The 17,937-nt window shown below is 40.3% G+C and overlaps 2 protein-coding genes and 1 non-coding gene across 4 annotated transcripts; 2 read left to right on the plus strand and 1 right to left on the minus strand.

The window, feature by feature from the left end:
* The first annotated feature begins 767 nt into the window (after positions 1-767).
* On the plus strand, positions 768-2,378 carry LOC116037943 (arylamine N-acetyltransferase, pineal gland isozyme NAT-10-like). The gene has a single exon (XM_031282075.2). The coding sequence runs from the start codon at positions 1,057-1,059 to the stop codon at positions 1,918-1,920; it is 864 nt and encodes a 287-aa protein (XP_031137935.1). The 5' UTR covers positions 768-1,056; the 3' UTR covers positions 1,921-2,378.
* LOC116037942 (E3 ubiquitin-protein ligase MARCHF6) lies at positions 2,092-16,780 on the minus strand. Of its 2 annotated transcripts, none has more exons than XM_031282071.2 (25): positions 16,363-16,780; positions 15,758-15,857; positions 13,438-13,511; positions 13,104-13,247; positions 10,951-11,023; positions 10,617-10,785; positions 10,274-10,463; positions 9,222-9,283; positions 9,077-9,109; positions 8,942-8,993; positions 8,556-8,614; positions 8,386-8,466; positions 8,189-8,257; positions 7,801-7,875; positions 6,804-6,938; positions 6,470-6,690; positions 6,030-6,167; positions 5,697-5,913; positions 5,070-5,139; positions 4,686-4,867; positions 4,227-4,370; positions 3,949-4,038; positions 3,278-3,410; positions 2,720-2,855; positions 2,092-2,625 (listed from the first exon to the last, which is right to left on the minus strand). In XM_031282071.2, exons 1-25 carry the CDS (start codon positions 16,379-16,381, stop codon positions 2,538-2,540), a joined length of 2,754 nt encoding a protein of 917 aa, XP_031137931.1. In that variant the 5' UTR covers positions 16,382-16,780; the 3' UTR covers positions 2,092-2,537. The 2 variants fall into 2 exon arrangements, with proteins under 2 accessions (XP_031137931.1, XP_031137932.1); XM_031282072.2 differs by having other exon boundaries at positions 4,227-4,361; positions 16,363-16,779.
* Positions 16,781-17,811: 1,031 nt separating this feature from the next.
* Positions 17,812-17,885, plus strand: trnat-agu. Its single transcript has one exon. It is a non-coding gene; the product is annotated as a tRNA-Thr (tRNA).
* Positions 17,886-17,937: the final 52 nt, after the last annotated feature.

Raw genomic sequence — 17,937 nt, forward strand, 5'->3', positions numbered from 1 at the left:
TATGGTCCTCTTTCTCTTTGTAATGGCCTATAAGCTTCCCCTGGCAATCTTGTTTTATATTTCATTTTTGTTTTTATTGTTGTATGTTATGTATGTTTTTGACCACTCATATGTGATTTGTACCCTTTTTTTGCAATAAAAAAAATAAAAAATAAATTAAAAAAATGTGGTCTGAAAATATTTTTTGGGGAATTAATTAAAGATATTGTTGGACAAAAGCCTGGTCATTACACTATTTGTACCCAGTAAGGCTCAGAAATACATGTAATTATCCTACATGTCATAGATGCCACTGATGTTTTTGTTACTGCAAAATTTTGGTCTGATTTTAGGTGAGGTTTGTATATTTTGAATGTACAAAAGGACCCATATTAGCCTATATGTTATTATTAGTGTAGAATAGAGTAATGACTTTACATATAGAGTAGAATCAAATGTTATAATTTAACAATTACAACTTGAAATTATGTTTGGCAAAAAAAAGTTGAATCTGTGTTTTGTATTCATTTTATGGTATTATTGGTTTTCATCCTATCATAATACTGTCATCATACATTCATCAAACTTTCTTTAGTTTATTAGATTTCCCTTAATATCATTTCACTGTGCCTTGTTTAACATAATGAATTTTTTTGATCCAATAAAGTTTTGACAAAAAATGGTCTGGAAAAAAAAAATTCATTATTTACAAAATTATCTTTTTCACAACTGCTCTTTTAATTCACCAAAAAAACCACTGAACCTTAGGTCAACTTGTCAAAATGACAAGCTTATTATATGTGTATCCACATATTTATTCATTATTTCATAAAGCAGGAGCTTACTTTAGGGAAGTGCAACCTAGAGTCTAAATGGGTGTAACTTAGGACTTTGAGCCTGTCCTCAAGGCAACATCGTAACTCAGCACCAACCAGGAAGAAAAATATATACGAAACACAGGAACCATGATGGCTTAAACTGGCCAGTGGCAGGCCGTTTATTTCTAGACTGTAATTCACCAGGAAGTTGAGGCTAAAAGTGAAAGTAGTTGCTCGTAATCCATACAAAACAGCAAAAATGACTTCCGTTGAGATGCTGGCGGAGCTCTACTTGTCGCGCATTGGGTTTGCTGGCCCAGCTGAGCCGAGCCTGGAGGTGCTGCGGTCGGTTCACATCCGTCACCTGCTCTCGGTGCCGTTTGAAAACCTGACGGTGCACAGCGGCGGGCGAGTTCAACTTGACCTTCCTCTTCTGTACGACAAGATAGTGAACCAGCGCCGAGGCGGCTTCTGCTTTGAGAATAACGGCCTTTTCTCCTGGCTGCTGTCAAAACTGGGCTTTCGGGTAACTCTGCTCTCTGGTCAGGTGAAGAATATGATCACGGGCTGCTACGGGCCACCCTTTGACCATTTGGTCCTCATGGTGAGCCTTGATGGGCAGCGCTGGCTATGCGACGTCGGGTTCGGAGCCGCATGCTTCAGTGCCCCTCTTTCACTTGAGACCAGCGAGCCTCAGGAGCAGGGCCACCGAGTGTACCGCATCACACAGCATATGGGGATGCATTTTCTGGAGTGGCAGCGGGACGAGAGCAGAGGGGCAGATGGAGACTGGACAGAAATCTACAAGTTCACCCTTGAACCCCGGTGTCTGGAGGACTTTGCTGAAATGTGCCGGTACCACCAGAGCTCCCCCTGCTCCATCTTCTTCTGCAAATCCCTCTGCACTGTTTTAAAAAAAGGTGGGAGGCTCACCTACATGGGCCGCAGACTGACCAGCACCACATTTCCAACAAAGGGAACAGGGGAAGTGTTGCAAACCACAAACAGGGAACTTAAAGATGAGGAGATACCTGGTATTCTAGCAGAGGAATTTGGAATTGTACTAAATTCTCCACTTATACCAAAGGATGAGACAATCACACCACCGCCAGTCATGTACTGATCATGCTTTCACATTGGATATCTTTACACCTCCATAGACAGAATTACGTGAAATATGTATCTTCTCATTGAGATGACTGCAAAATGTCTTCGATTCATACATGTGATACAATATTTTAAAGTAATTACCACAGTACTTTGCTTGTCTTGAGAACAGATGAAACAAAAAAGATAAATTGTCAGTTTGATTTAATAAATTAAACATACACTTTTAAGATGTACAATGGTCATTACATGAATCCACGTCTTTAAGACAAAGTCTGCGTTCAAAGTATTTACACATGTACAATTATCAGGCAGCACTTTACAAAGCAAGGCATGAACGACAACACAGATGTTGAACTTCAAATCAAACCTCTAACCTTCACCCTCCTGCCTACTCCGTTTGCCTGAGGGGGAATACTCAGCTGTCCCATGATTATAATACATTTTCCCATCCCACCTTCGATGGGCATGAAAGGGAATTAAAAAAAATTAATTGAACGGCATCCATCAAAAGGATTATGGTCTAAGGACTGAGTTGAAAATCAAAAAGGGTGGGGTAAGGGGGGGGGGGGGGGGGAAACAGGATGTACGCAGGATAATGGGTGCAAAAATGTGGCAACGTGTGACACATATCTACTCTGCGACAGGGTTGGGGGGCGGGACTGAGCTTGCTCTTGCAGCTTTCCGTTCGTAGTTGACAAGCCTCTGTCCAACCAGGTACCTGTAAAGAGAGAGATTATCACGATAATATTAACATCCAAATTGTAAAATACATGTTTGCTTCTACAGATGGGTCCACGCTGAAAGATCCTTACTTGTCGTTCTTGATGTGTTCATAGAGGCGTTTAAACTGTCGGATCTGGAAGGACAGGATGCCGATAAGTGAAACCACCATCAAGAGGAAAGGGTAGATTCTTCTCTGCATTAGAATCTCCATCTCTGGGGTAACTCCTGCAAAAGTAATGCACTTCAGTTATAAATAGTTTCAGTGAATTAGCTGACATTGCAGTCACTGTAACACCTGGAGATAAGAAGGAACATAGTATTGGGGTGAAAACCTCTGTAATTTGATGTTACTTCATAACGTATTCACAGTATTAATTTAATGGAAAATGCCAGTGCTTTAAGTGGATTTAAGTGAACAAGGCCAGTGCTTTATTCCTCTCCTTTGCAATTGATATAGTATGCTTTTCATAGCACAGACGAGGGTAGTTTGCTGATATTTGTCTCTTAGTTTGGCGCTCAAGTTATGGAGAGAAAAAAAAACCTTGAACCGAGAAGGTGAACTAAACAAACCAAGAGAGAAAAGAACTACATAAGTAGTAATGAACTTTCTAATTGATTCCCATGTACACATGTACTCAGACACTCACCCACAGCAGGAACCACCCCGGCAGCGATCACATATGGCACGCACAAGGACAGCAGCAGGACTGAGATGACCGGAGCTGCCAGTTTACGGATGATGAACTGGAGATCAATGTTGCGAATTCCATTTGCATAAACCTGAGGAGCCAGTTTACAGTTATTATACTGTACAGCTAACTACAATGTAATTGATCCCTTCTCTTATCGTTCTTTTTACAGCAGGAAGGAATGCAGAGTCAGCTACAAAACAGCATGTATTTGTTTCTTATCCGGTCAAGAGACGAAAAACTATTTCTTATTTACAGAAGTGGATACGTGTTGGTTTAAGGCAGGGGTCACCAACCTTTTTGAAACTGAGAGCTACTTCATGGTTACTGAGTCATACGAAGGGCTACCAGTTTTATACGCTCTTCTGAAATAACTAATTTGCTCAGTTTGCCTTTAGTTATATATGATTATTAATGATAGTCATCTATGTGAAGACACTGATCACGTTAATGATTTTTCATTATCAACAATGACTTAACAAGGTGGGAAACAGGTAATATCAATATTCAATTTTCATTTTTAGAACAGGCCTGAGGGCTACTCATGTGGTCCTTGGGGGCTACCTGGTGCCCGCGGGCACCGTGTTGGTGACCCCTGGTTTAAGGTGTAATATCCATCCAAACCCCACCTGCTCAATAACAGTCTTCAGCCACCACTGAGGGCCCATGAGTGTGATGGCAGCAATGATTTTGGCATGGAGCACTCCGAGAGCCCAGTCCTGTAGATAACAGAAAGATCGATGGATGAACATGAATATAAGAACTGGGAATTAGGTGACAATATTGGGCAAACAGGGTAAAGGCACAACACAACACCCATGCACAAAAATGAACTGTTAAAAGGAAGTCTTTAGAGAGAGATGGAAAAAGCAAGACATACCCATACAACACAGACCCACTATCATACCTGCCAAGGGTAGAAGAGGGGTGTTTGGTCCAGGGGGACCCTGAGTGGAGCCACAATGACCAGTTCAAACAGCAGGCCCAGTAGCAACGGGATGACTCCGGCGACCAGCAGAGCTACAACCAAGGTCTTCAGAATCTGCACAAACAGCGCGACGACATACAAAATGAACATGATTAATCATAAACATGTATACCTATTAATAGGTAGTTTAAATGTTATTCCTCTTTCTTCCTTCATCGGACAAAACTGCTGCAGCAGCGGCAGAGTTAATGACAAGGTTGAGATATTACTACTAAGATGCCGGAAAATTTGAGAATAAAAATAAAAATAAAAAGAAGTACATTTTACAAATAACGAGCAATGGATCCTCTGCATTTAACCCATCCTAACTATTTAGGAGTAGTGGGGAGCCATAGCCCGGCCCAGTTTTGGCGTTTGGTCAAAAATAGAGGCTGCTACCATGAGTGTCCACTCCTGGACTTTGTGTGCGATGACGGTGCGTCCCTGGGGCATCCAGGCCAGCAGCACGGTGACTCCGCGGATGGACAGCCAGCAGACATACAGGCCACACGCTGCCGTGTACAGCTCGTGGATTTTGGAGCTTCCTGTCCAGAAGGACATCAGCCAGCGTCCGGTGAACACTGAAACACATATGTGACAAACAAAACATAACCTCTCTTCAACTTTCCAATTTTAAAACAGAACCGCTTAAACAGCAGAGACGTGAAATATATATATATATATATATATTTTTTTTTTTTTCACCCTTTAATTATGGTTTGGGTGTGGGTTTGCAAAGAAGAAACTAAATTGCTGGTTGTCTTTTATGCCACCACATCTTACCTGGTAGGGTTAGGCACACCAGGCTGGCCACCAGCAGAGTGATGCACATGAATGCTATCAGCAACACAATCTGGAGAAAAGAGGAAAGTTTAAGAATACAAGTTAATGTAATGATGTAACCAAGCTTGGACATATCTGATTATGCTTCTCCATTATTTGTAACACTGTAGAAATGTGTATGTTGTATATTATAAACTACAATTGAAATACATAGGACAATTATAAGATCAAGGCTTTTAACATGAGGGCGGAGGAGTGTAATAACTGGGAGTTGAGTTGTATGGCCTAAGATGCACAGTAAGTGGTATCTACAGCTTTGGCATACTTCTAAATTTGTGTGGAAAACCACAAATTGTAGGTGGCCCTAGCAAGCTTTTTTTTTTCTTTAAAGAAAAAAAGGCTTTGTGGAGGGAAAGGCTACAGCTTCTATTTTATTCTCAGTTATGAATGATAACACATTCAGGCTAATTTAGTTTTATAATCCATGTACATCTAAGATTTGTAAATTGTAACCACAGATTCATATCAACGGGTCAAGCTAGTACAAAAACTATACTAAAAAAGAAACAACAGTAATACAACATGTAATTCCCCAGAGACTGCTCCAGAAACGGCAGTGACCCTCACCCTGAATGGGAAGCGAAGGGGTCTGTGGTAAGGCTGGAATCCAACTGGCCCCCCTTGCTGCAGAATGGCCTGATGGGCTGCATGCAGCCCCTCGCCAGCTGGGGCAGGGTTGTTATTGTTGTTATGGTGACCAGGAGGAGGGTTGTTATTGTTGTTGTTTACAGGCTGGTTGGCATCATTGTCCTCCTGCTCCCCGAGGAGGTAGGAGTGAAGGTCTCTGTGGAGGGTCAAGATGTGTTTGGTTAGAGACAAATCAGGGGCTTAGTATAAAATGTGTGGAAAAAATGAAAACTAGAATACATAAAAGTGTATTATTCAAACTTATTGACTTACAGTAAATATCCAGCACTGACTGTCCAGGCCCTGACCAGGCCTTTGAGCCACTGGCGAGTGTGTCCCTGCTCCAATAGAGCTGGCAGCACAACCTGCAGTAATAATAGCTCCAAAGACAGCTCGCTGACTGGGGCATCACTGAGGGGTAAGAGGTGGACAGGGTCAGAAGATTTCAACAGGGCATATACCACATGGTTACAATGAGCAGTTCTTGTGCTCAAGACTTCTGTTCTCAGTTGTTTCTTACAGCATGTACTCAAATGGGCAAGTCACTGTTACTGGCAATGCAGTCAGTATTTCCTCTTTTGTTAGATATACTGTGGTAAGATGTTATGGCTAGAGGAAGTAGGTCTTACACACCATTTCAGAGAGACAAAGCAGCAGCTTTCACACAGTTTATTGCTAAGTGACCTATAATTTTGTTAATGCCTGCTGGTTACCTGTAGAGCATGACGTTGTATGGGAGGAAGGTGGGCAGCAGCAGTTTGATCAGCCTGATGGGCAGCCACAGCATGAGCAACACGATAGAGCCGAACACAACCACGGACAGGATGAACCGCCGCAGGTGTCTGTAGATGGGCAGGTGAATCATCTCCTGCACCGGGTTAAAATCTGGGTCATTGAGGTTTCTCAGAAACCACAGCACTCCCGGCCTCAGCACCTGATGGACATACAACCATCAACGTTAGGGTTAGATTTGTTTTTAATCATAAAAATTAACCTACAGTAAACTGACTTAGGAAAAAGCTAACGTTACTGTCGTCAGGATCTTACCTCTCTCAGGAGGAGGATGAAAGAAGCAAAGTAGAAAACATAGACCATTCCCACAAGCCAGTGCAGGAACATGGTGGTACCAGGGGCTGATTTAAAACTCAACTCTCTGTCTTTCAGGGAGGCATCAAACATCTCCTGCAGGAAGTAACAATGTTAAATAAAGAGAGCATTTACACCGAGTCAAATTCAGTGTTGGTTCTAGGATGATGCATCCTAATTACTTGTCTTTGCTAAATGAATGCACAGATGGCTAGAATATAAAATGTGCTATGAATAACATTTGCACATGGCATATGCTTAACAGATTAAAATTAGACAAAGCTCAATTAGTTTCTGAGAGTACATGCAGGATGAAGGATTCCTCCACTGCTGTTCCATTTTCCATATTGGCATTGTTCATGTGTATGTACGCGTTGTTGTGTCCATTTACCTTTAAATAGGATGCATATTTTAGATGTCCTATATGTTACATATTTATTACAACTTCTAAAATCAGCATCATAGCAGGCTCCAAGACTGTTTATTTTCTGTGTTCATATACATGAAAGAACTGTGTGATCAACAGCATATGCTTCTGTCTTAGCCCTGTTCAAAGCCACTTGCTGCACTGGCTATTTGACAGATGCCTCTACAGGGTAGAGAACACCACTCTCATTTTAGCAAATTTGGTTGTAAGCATTCTCATAGGGAAGAGAGGTCATTTCAGGAAATTAGACTAGCTGTCACTGACACAGGTAGAAAACATGGATACCATTTCAGAAAAGCATTTATCACTCTAAAATATGGTAATGTAGCTGTAACTACATCAGTCAAGGATGAGAAATACAATTAACCTTCCTATGACTGTGATACCAATTAGTCTTAACATTACACCAGTTAAATAAATAATGCAGACGTTTGATGAGATGGGGCTTCCAAAAACAAGAGTGAGATCATTTAACAGAGTAAGACAGACACACTGAAAGTCAGAACAAGAAGGAAAGCAATAGAGTCTTACTAAAGAGCAGATGTCAAGCCACCAGCCACAGATGAGTGGAAAAACACCAATCTCCACAACAACCAGCAGAGAGACCTGTAATGGAAGCAGGGGTGTGTCTCAGTGTCAGTACTTTACACTAAATGTAAATACATTAAACACTTAAAACCTCTACAAAGGGAGTTGAAATACACTAATGTGACACTTTCTTCTAATTCAATCATTTTTAAATGGCCACCTCAAGCCTGACTATTTATTATGATTATTCTTAGTTCACACTGTATTCAATGATTGCTAACCTTCCATTTATGGGTGTGATAGCAACAAAGAAAAACCTCAGATTCTGTGTTATGTTCAGGTAGTAAATCTCAGTAAGTAAACACTTGAAAAATGCACTTAGAGGCGTTACCTTGACAACAATGTAGCAGACTCCCAGGAGACGTCGGGAGCGCTGGAACCTGACCAGAGCAGCCAGTCCCTGAGACAGCCATTAAGGGGCCAACATTGCTCACACATTTACAGCGGCACAAAACTAACACAAGAAATGTTACATGTATCGTCTTGTCCTTGTTGTACATTTCAGTACGGTGCTAGACGGAAGGATACATGACAGAGGATGAGCGTCATGGCCAGCAGTATGTAGCCCACAATGGTTGTGATTAAGCCCTCAAAGTGCGAGGCTTGGACCTAAAGAGAAGTGCATTCAAGTAATTAATCACTGTTCAAGAGACACAACATTGCATAATAATACTGAGTTGATGAAAGCAGTTTCTTACATATTCCTCAAAGCCAAGACCCACAACAGAGAAGTGCCCAATGTGGTAGGGACAAAATGCTAAATGAGGAAAAAAATAATATAAACATAATGGCATATAAACTAGGAACGACAAATGCAATCAACCTGCACCATTGCTATAAGTACATAATATGTCTGAGATACTGGTATGACAAGGATCATATAATTGTACAGTATTTCAGTTTTGCTTATTTTTTCTTTTGTATGTTGGAGGACCACAATGGAAATAAGCACTTGAGGCTTTACTGTGTTTTAGTCCTTGATAAATGCAACTATTGCTGTGCAAAGTTATTCTGTACTTTTAATCATTACAAATAATCAATTAATCTGTATGTTTATAATAAAACCTTGTTTTAGTCTACTCACCAAAGACCAGGATGAAGAGTGTGTTGAGAGACACTACCCAAAAAACATGCTCCTACAAGAAAAAAGTCACAAGAGTCCAAGTAAGATTTTACAAACTCATCATACGAAAACATAAGTACAGATATGAAGACTTACCAGAAATACCAGTGAACCATCCAGGCCAAGCATCTAAAAAGGTAATGGAAAGATTTTAAGCTCCATGATGTATAACCTTAATAGAAAAACCTGATTGATTTCTGCAAATTGTGTACTAGGACAATGGGGGTGTTTGGAGGGTTACCCTTTCCCATGTGAGCTCCTCCGCCGCTCTGTCCCACTCCAAAGCATTCCAATTCATGTCATCTACAGAGAAACATATTCACTTTTAATACAATGACAAAGAATACATTCACAACAGTCAGCAACTTAAAAATAATTGTCAATATAAATTCCATATGTATCTTCCTGCTTGGTAGATACGGCCACAACATTACAGTGCCCCAAATGGAGACAGGACACTGTTATTGTGTTTGTCTGGTCAAATGTTTTTGAGTTGGCTTTTAGCAAAAACCCAGAAAACTTATACTTAAGAATGCTGTTATGATTACATTATTAATACCGTTCTGGGAAACAACCTATTATGAGGGTTTTTCACTTCATTTATTTAGCTGTGGTGACACCCCACAGCGACAATAATCTATAATACAATCAGAATTCATTATAACCCACTTTTGCCTAGCTGCTGCACAGTCAGTCCATTAACCACAGCAAAACAAAACAAAACAAATAAGTGGAATATGAGTGCTATGGGTAGCATCATTATATCGTTCTCAAATTAATTGTATGCTCTAATGCATTTGTTCTAGTGTTTCTCAGTGTTTAGGAGTGAATTTCCATAAATCCTGTAGTTTCCTGTTGTAAAAAAAGATGTTGCTTCAACAAAGGTCTTGTTTGTTGGCTTTCCTAGAGACAAAGCATTTTGGAAACACTTTATTCATGACAATCTACTCCGTTTCATTTGTGAATGAACTGCACCACTTTTGGTGTTTTGTGATGTTAGGCAAAATACATTTGGTAAGGTAAGGCATTCCAACACAATACATCTGACCAAGCAGAACACAATGTGAACAGACATCGACAGGCAGGCAGGCAGGGCCCCATTCTTGAACATAATCACTGAGTTTGTTTAGGCTAATACATGTCTTAAAATGAATGCTATTTATATACTGATGACAGCAATGTAACAGCCTGACAACTCTTCAGTAACGACCAAAATTACAACTATATCTGCCAGAAAAAAAAAAAAAACTTTAACCAGAAACATTGATTGTGATTAATTTCCTTATCTCCAACCTTGTGCTCCATTGTTGGGATCTGCATCTTCAGCTGCTGCTCCCTCCTCTTCTTCCAGCTCCGGGTTATCACCCTGGTCTGGGGGCACATCAGGGGGCTCAGGCTCTGCTTCATTCTGGGCTGGTGGATCAGCAGGGGCTGGCTGGGCTGCAGGGGGCTCATCAGCTGCTCCCTGGCCTGCAGCTTGTGCCTGAGGGTGAGGGGAAAGGATGCATGGCTTTAATATAGGGAGATGACAGTAAGGGTGACTTTTCTTTATGCGCGTGGTTAAGATTGGATGTACAAGTATGTATGTCAGGGAAGAAATTACTTGGCCTTATTGGCAATTAGTCAAGCAAAGTACCTCATTGGCTTGTCCGGCTGCATTCGGTGGCGGCGGCTGGTGCTGCTCTAACCAATGAGGAGCACCACCATGGACTATCTGTTCTCTGAGCCACACCAGGCTGATAAATGCACACAGTGTGCAGGTGACCACAAAGCAGCCCTGTAGACAATCTGCAAGCAGGTTCTCTCTGTAGGAGCACAAATATTAGCATTCATACACACATACAGTTCAAAATCACTGAAATAGACCTTTAAAAAGTAAGCTATATGGAAATGAAGAGAATAAACAGGTAAAAGTGACTAGCTTTATCTTAAGTAATGTGTAGTAGGAGAATACTGGTATTATCACTCACGTAGAGAGCATGTCCAGCGGCAGTGTCAAAAGTGAGCTCACAGAGCCGGTAAACAGACACTTGTAGATGCGACCTGAGACCAGATAAATACATTAGGGTCAGTTTGCACATATTTATTTCATTTTAAATGCTGCATTGTAACAATGTATACAATATGTGAGAATTAAATAGATCTAGCCAACATTTTTTTACATTGAGAGTGATTTGCATATCTTCGAACATGCACAGCATTGCCTGTTATGTAATGGTACTAAAGCTATATATATATATATATATATATATATATATATATATATATATATATACACAGTGAGGAAAATAAGTATTTGAACACCCTGCTATTTTGCAAGTTCTCCCACTTAGAAATCATGGAGGGGTCTGAAATTGTCATCGTAGGTGCATGTCCACTGTGAGAGACATAATCTAATAAAAAATTCCAAAAATCACAATATATGATTTTTTAACTATTTATTTGTATGATATAGCTGCAAATAAGTATTTGAACACCTGTCTATCAGCTAGAATTCTGACCCTCAAAGACCTGTTAGTCTGCCTTTAAAATGTCCACCTCCACTCCATTTATTATCCTAAATTAGATGCACCTTTTTCAGGTGTCTTTAGCTGCATAAAGACACCTGTCCACCCCATACAATCAGTAAGAATCCAACTACTAACATGGCCAAGACCAAAGAGCTGTCCAAAGACACTAGAGACCAAATTGTACACCTCCACAAGGCTGGAAAGGGCTACGGGGAAATTGCCAAGCAGCTTGGTGAAAAAAGGTCCACTGTTGGAGCAATCATTAGAAAATGGAAGAAGCTAAACATGACTGTCAATCTCCCTCGGACTGGGGCTCCATGCAAGATCTCACCTCGTGGGGTCTCAATGATCCTAAGAAAGGTGAGAAATCAGCCCAGAACTACACGGGAGGAGCCGGTCAATGACCTGAAAAGAGCTGGGACCACCGTTTCCAAGGTTACTGTTGGTAATACACTAAGACGTCATGGTTTGAAATCATGCATGGCACGGAAGGTTCCCCTGCTTAAACCAGCACATGTCAAGGCCCGTCTTAAGTTCGCCAATGACCATTTGGATGATCCAGAGGAGTCATGGGAGAAAGTCATGTGGTCAGATGAGACCAAAATAGAACTTTTTGGTCATAATTCCACTAACCGTGTTTGGAGGAAGAAGAATGATGAGTACCATCCCAAGAACACCATCCCTACTGTGAAGCATGGGGGTGGTAGCATCATGCTTTGGGGGTGTTTTTCTGCACATGGGACAGGGCGACTGCACTGTATTAAGGAGAGGATGACCGGGGCCATGTATTGCGAGAGTTTGGGGAACAACCTCCTTCCCTCAGTTAGAGCATTGAAGATGGGTCGAGGCTGGGTCTTCCAACATGACAATGACCCGAAGCACACAGCCAGGATAACCAAGGAGTGGCTCTGTAAGAAGCATATCAAGGTTCTGGCGTGGCCTAGCCAGTCTCCAGACCTAAACCCAATAGAGAATCTTTGGAGGGAGCTCAAACTCAGTGTTTCTCAGCGACAGCCCAGTAACCTGACTGATCTAGAGAAGATCTGTGTGGAGGAGTGGGCCAAAATCCCTCCTGCAGTGTGTGCAAACCTGGTGAAAACTACAGGAAACGTTTGACCTCTGTAATTGCAAACAAAGGCTACTGTACCAAATATTAACATTGATTTTCTCAGGTGTTCAAATACTTATTTGCAGCTGTATCATACAAATAAATAGTTTAAAAAATCATACATTGTGATTTCTGGATTTTTTTTTTTAGATTATGTCTCTCACAGTGGACATGCACCTACGATGACAATTTCAGACCCCTCCATGATTTCTAAGTGGGAGAACTTGCAAAATAGCAGGGTGTTCAACTACTTATTTTCCTCACTGTATATATATATATATATATTTCAAACCTATGAAACATACTGATCAGCTAAAATCAAATATTAGTCCTTATTGCTTCGAAGAACCAATATATAAAGATATTTTTTTAAGATAATAAAACTATTAAACAACTGAAACGAGTTGTAAGAAAGGTGTAATGCAGTATGAAGGAGGAGATCACTGTCCCCTTGAGTACACATTCTGTTTATCTGTGCATTTGTGTCTGTGTGTGTACTACTTACATGCAGTGAGAGGAACCACCCCGAGCCATGCAAAGGCCACCAGTGTGTAATGAAACCAGTAACGGATGGCCGTGCCCACACTGGTCAGCAGGCCGGCACAGATGTCCTGGATGGGCAGACGTGAGGGCATGTCTGGGGAGTAGACTGAAGTAGAAAGAGCGAAAGAGTGAACTAGAGAAATGTTCTAAATATTATTAAAACTTGTGTTTAAAATGTACTTTCAATAAATTAATGACCACATGTAAAAATGACTATTGCCCCCTCTGTAAGGCTTATTGAGGAAACCTGAGGTGGTTTAATATATTAAAGTGGCATCAATGCCAAAAGTACATACTTGGTGTGAAAGCAAATCTGTGCTTGCATAATTCACAGTACTCCTTTCTGCTGTGCTTTAGCCACTGGACCAAACTGTAAAGCAACATTCAGACAGTCAAAATTAGTACACACAAATCAACCACCATGTTTTTATTACATCCTTTTGCATGTGTAATTTTGGGGAGAGATATTGGCAACAAGAATATTACACATCAATAGCAATAGAGACCTACTGCAGGGGTTAAATCAATAAAAAAAGAATCTACCTTTAAAATCCTTAAAAAGCATTAGAAAAACGATGAGTGTGTGTGTGTGTGTGTGTGTATAGTCACATTTGAAATTTCAAGAGTTCTGATTTCAATAGATTTGATTGGTCCCTCCCTATTTTGGACATTTTCACTCTCCCAAATGGTCTATTCACAAAGCCTCGGAATTAACAAGATCCAAATACACACTGTCACTAGAAACAACTCATGTGTTGCAGATTCAAACCACAGTCTGGGGATGTTAACATAGTTAGACAAAGGTATATAGTGTTGATCTGACAAAATCTCTTCTACACAAAGGATGTGATGAAGACGCATGCTCAACTGTCCTGATCTCTCTAGGATTACTGGGTCCAACAGACACTGACTGTGAGCACTGATTATGATTCAGTCATGGTAAAACACTCACTCTCTGATTAACAACAAACAAAAAAGGTTGTCTATTATGGCAACCCATAATAACACCACCCCAGCTCGTTGTGACATAGGTTAGACTCTGGGATTAACAACTGGGTTATGTTAGGGAGGCATTACATCAGCTGACTCCAACACATATAACAGCATTAAAGGCCTGTGTCATAAGACCTACAAACAACAGGGTTATATTTAAAGTGCTCATATTATGCATTTTTCCTTTCCTTTATTTTGTTATATATCTTGTTTGTGCATGTAATAGGTTTACAAAGTGAAAAAGGCCAAAGTCCACCCAAAGGGACTTACCATCTCCAACAGAAAACACTGTTCACAAACTGCTCCAAACAGCTCTATTGTAGTCCAGCCTTTACTTCAGAGACAAACGTGCGTCACTTTGTAACACACGTTATAATGCTCGCCTAGCTGCTAGCATGGCACGCCCTCATACTCTGCTTCTGACTGGCTGGTAGTGCTGACCTAGGTACTGCGCATGTGTGACTCCAAACAAAGATCACTCACTCGGTAGCTAAAACTGAGAGCTCAACACACAGGGTGAAAAGAGGAGCTGCAGCAATGTGCAGTACAACAAATATATGTTTTTTTTTAAACTTAAACCACCGTGTAAACCTATTCTGATATAACCTCTAAATACAATTATCAACCTGAAAATGAGCATAATATGAGCACTTTAAGTTCCAAATCAATTTACATCACTAGTCACTAAGTCACAAGGTTTGACGTACCCTAACCATGCAAGAGTGATCCCCCATGACAGACCATATTTATTCCTTGCTAGTTTGTAACAGTTGGGCTTTCTGTAGGAAACCAGCCATATGATCTAGTTGATCAGCTCAAAATCAACACATTGTAACACATATTCTGGTATACATCTGTAAAGTGATTCATATGTAAAATCTGAAATTCCCTGATTTACCCAAAGAATTATGAATCTATACTAATCTAGACCAAAAGTCTATAGTACATAAACTGTGCCTGCTACCTGGGAGTTGCTGGGGCTGTGTCTGTATTTGATATTTATTTAGTAAGCAACCAAAAGGAAATAAGATAAACATAGCTAAGGTCAGCTACAACCTGCATGCACCCAGCACATCTACACACACACACACACGCACAATAGACTATTATTCTAAACTTTGAAGGGGGCGGATGCAAACTAATATGCATACAGACTGAGGTTTAACAATTACCACAGAACAATCCAGGCCTGGCCTCTGATTGTGCCTGGGGATTTCCATGCACCTGACAGACAGATGAGAACACAGCACAATCTCCAAAATACCTGCATAGGCTGGTCTTGTTTGCACCATGCAAATACCACACATAGGGACAGTAATCTGGGACACTATGCAACCTGGATGTGACAGAGGATGAACCTGTTCTGCATCCTTTCATGATTCTTTACATTTTGCTATCAGGCCACCACTATAGGAATAATTATCAGGCAAAACTTATACACCAAGTTATCCAATTACTTAGCAACCACCCTGAAGTATAACAAATCTCCATACTGTATTAATTTTAATATAGTGTGTTTGAGTGAGAGAGAGAGAGAGTGTGTGTGTGTGTGTGTGTGTGTGTGTGTGTGTGTGTGTGTGTGTGTGTGTGTGTAAAAATTACAGCTGAGCCAAACACACTTACCATTCCTGGTGGATAAACTTGATACTGCCAGTGCAGACACACGGGTGGTACAAGGGTTTGTCTGGGGTCCCCTCAGAGCGGCACACACGACAAATGTCCGCTGCAAACACGCAAACACACAGACACACACAGATATATATATATATATATATATATATATATATATATATATATATATATATATATATATATATATATATATATATCATAAACATGTGGGTTAGTATGATAGTAGGATAGATAGTAGGTGGACTGGGGTATGTTAATAGACAAGTGTCTTTTGGGATGAAGATTCAAATTGTAGATAAACAAGATACATACATCTAAGTGAGTTACACTCACTCCATCTAGCTACATCGGGAGACGTTACATTGCTGCTTCACCTTATGCTCTCATATTGAGCTCGGTTGCATTAAAACAACATTGAGCATTTTTTTTCCTAAAATTAAACTCACAATACATTAACTGACAGCTATGCTATTCAGCTAACTTAACCACTAGCAGGCCATCTCAGCAGCAGGTTCGCGGTGGTGCACTTACGAAGCTAACGCTAGTTAACCAGCTGGGAAAGCGATGCCCTTATTTCGTTATTTTTTGTTATTTACCTTCTTCGGCAGTATCCATGATGTTCGCTAAGCACCGGTCACCGTTTCTTCCAGGAGTAACTTGTACAGCGAACCCATCCACGACACAGACAATGTCGTTTAGCTAGCTAAATTAAGCTAGCGGGACGAGCGTATCCTTATTTGTCGGATGCATTGACAATCATAAAATGGTTTCCCCACAGACTGGCCACCAGTACTTGCTTCGTTGTGTCCTTTCACATCCAGTGTGTTTTCGCCGCTGAACACAATGTTTTATTTTTACGGTGTGTTTTTAATGTAAAACAATAAAAGTTGCATCCTCCGTGTTGCTGAAATGACAGTATAAACCTGGGAGACAAATGGCTAGCTAAGCTGGCTAACGCATGCGCTAACGTCACTACTAGCTCCTGTCACAACATGTGTCACAACAGTTTTACTTTGCCACAGCGGCTCAAGATTTACGGCAGGGAAACAACCATCACGTGGTTATTAGCATTAACGTTAGATTCATATTTCATGTATTTCAATTTAGCACCGGAGACTTGTTTTCTAAACACAATAAGATGTGTATCTACATTGGAGTGTTCTCTTTCTTCGCTTTTACTCTCTGATATTTCCTAAAAATGGGATATCAAATATCTATCCATGTTGAACAGCGACATCTGGATGTTACTTGAACCAACAACTTTTATATAACATTAGAGTTACACCCCCAGCCATTTTTGCGTAGACAATAGAGGTCGTGAATGTATAATAAGACCGAAGTTTGCATAGGTCTAATAAGGTCTATCTGTGAGAAATGCTTAGCCTACATTTGGTTTGGGTATTGTATTACTACAATTAACCTATTTTATAATGTCAGTCGTCAAATGATCACCTTATGATCTCCTTAATTACTTTCAAGTTTATTTATTACATTTTGCATTAAAACTGTCCACTATTTACATTTTAAACGCAACGGGATTCATGTATTCAGCAGGGTCTTCATTCTCAATTAAATGTTAATTAATTTAGTTTACTTAATGTACTTAAACCCAAACCACCTTTTTCTCTTAACCCTAACTATTTAAACATAACCGATTGTATTTACTGATGTTTGTGAATTAAGATAACATAGGCTATGCATATTAGTATTTGTTTATTTAAAGGATCCATTAGCTGCCATATAATCAGCTAATCTTCCTGGAATCCACACCTGACATTAAAACATTACATAATTTTGCATTGCAACAACAATTGCATTAATATAGGGCCAACATAATGCAATTCAAAGACAGTCAACACTGTACGCAATTATGTAGAATACTATGATGTTTAAAAAGAAGAACAGGTATGTGAATGAGAATTAGGCTACTTATAAGCGAAACACGATATTTTGTTAAAAAAAACTCTAATGACTTAATCATTACATCACATTACATGTGGCATTGCATGAAACTCTCCTCAACAACCAGGCAAGCACACATCACCGGCGCCGTGGCTTAGATGGTTAAAGCGCCTGTCTAGTAAACAGGAGATCCTGGGTTCGAATCCCAGCGGTGCCTTTTAAGAAGTATTTCTGAGAGACTAGAATAATTACAATTGACTTGTTAAAAC

Source organism: Sander lucioperca, chromosome 1, assembly GCF_008315115.2.
Source record: "Sander lucioperca isolate FBNREF2018 chromosome 1, SLUC_FBN_1.2, whole genome shotgun sequence".
NCBI classification, from domain to species: domain Eukaryota; kingdom Metazoa; phylum Chordata; class Actinopteri; order Perciformes; family Percidae; genus Sander; species Sander lucioperca.

Excerpts from the sequence above, each read along its gene's own strand:
- LOC116037943 (XM_031282075.2), top strand. The coding sequence starts at position 1,057 with ATGACTTCCGTTGAGATGCTGGCGGAGCTCTACTTGTCGCGCATTGGG.
- LOC116037942 (XM_031282071.2), bottom strand. Across the intron at positions 9,284-10,273 it reads TCCCAACAATGGAGCACAAG|ATGACATGAATTGGAATGCT; the intron begins GTTGGAGATAAG and ends GTTTCTCTGTAG. Across the intron at positions 8,467-8,555 it reads GTCTTGGCTTTGAGGAATAT|GTCCAAGCCTCGCACTTTGA; the intron begins GTAAGAAACTGC and ends ACTTCTCTTTAG.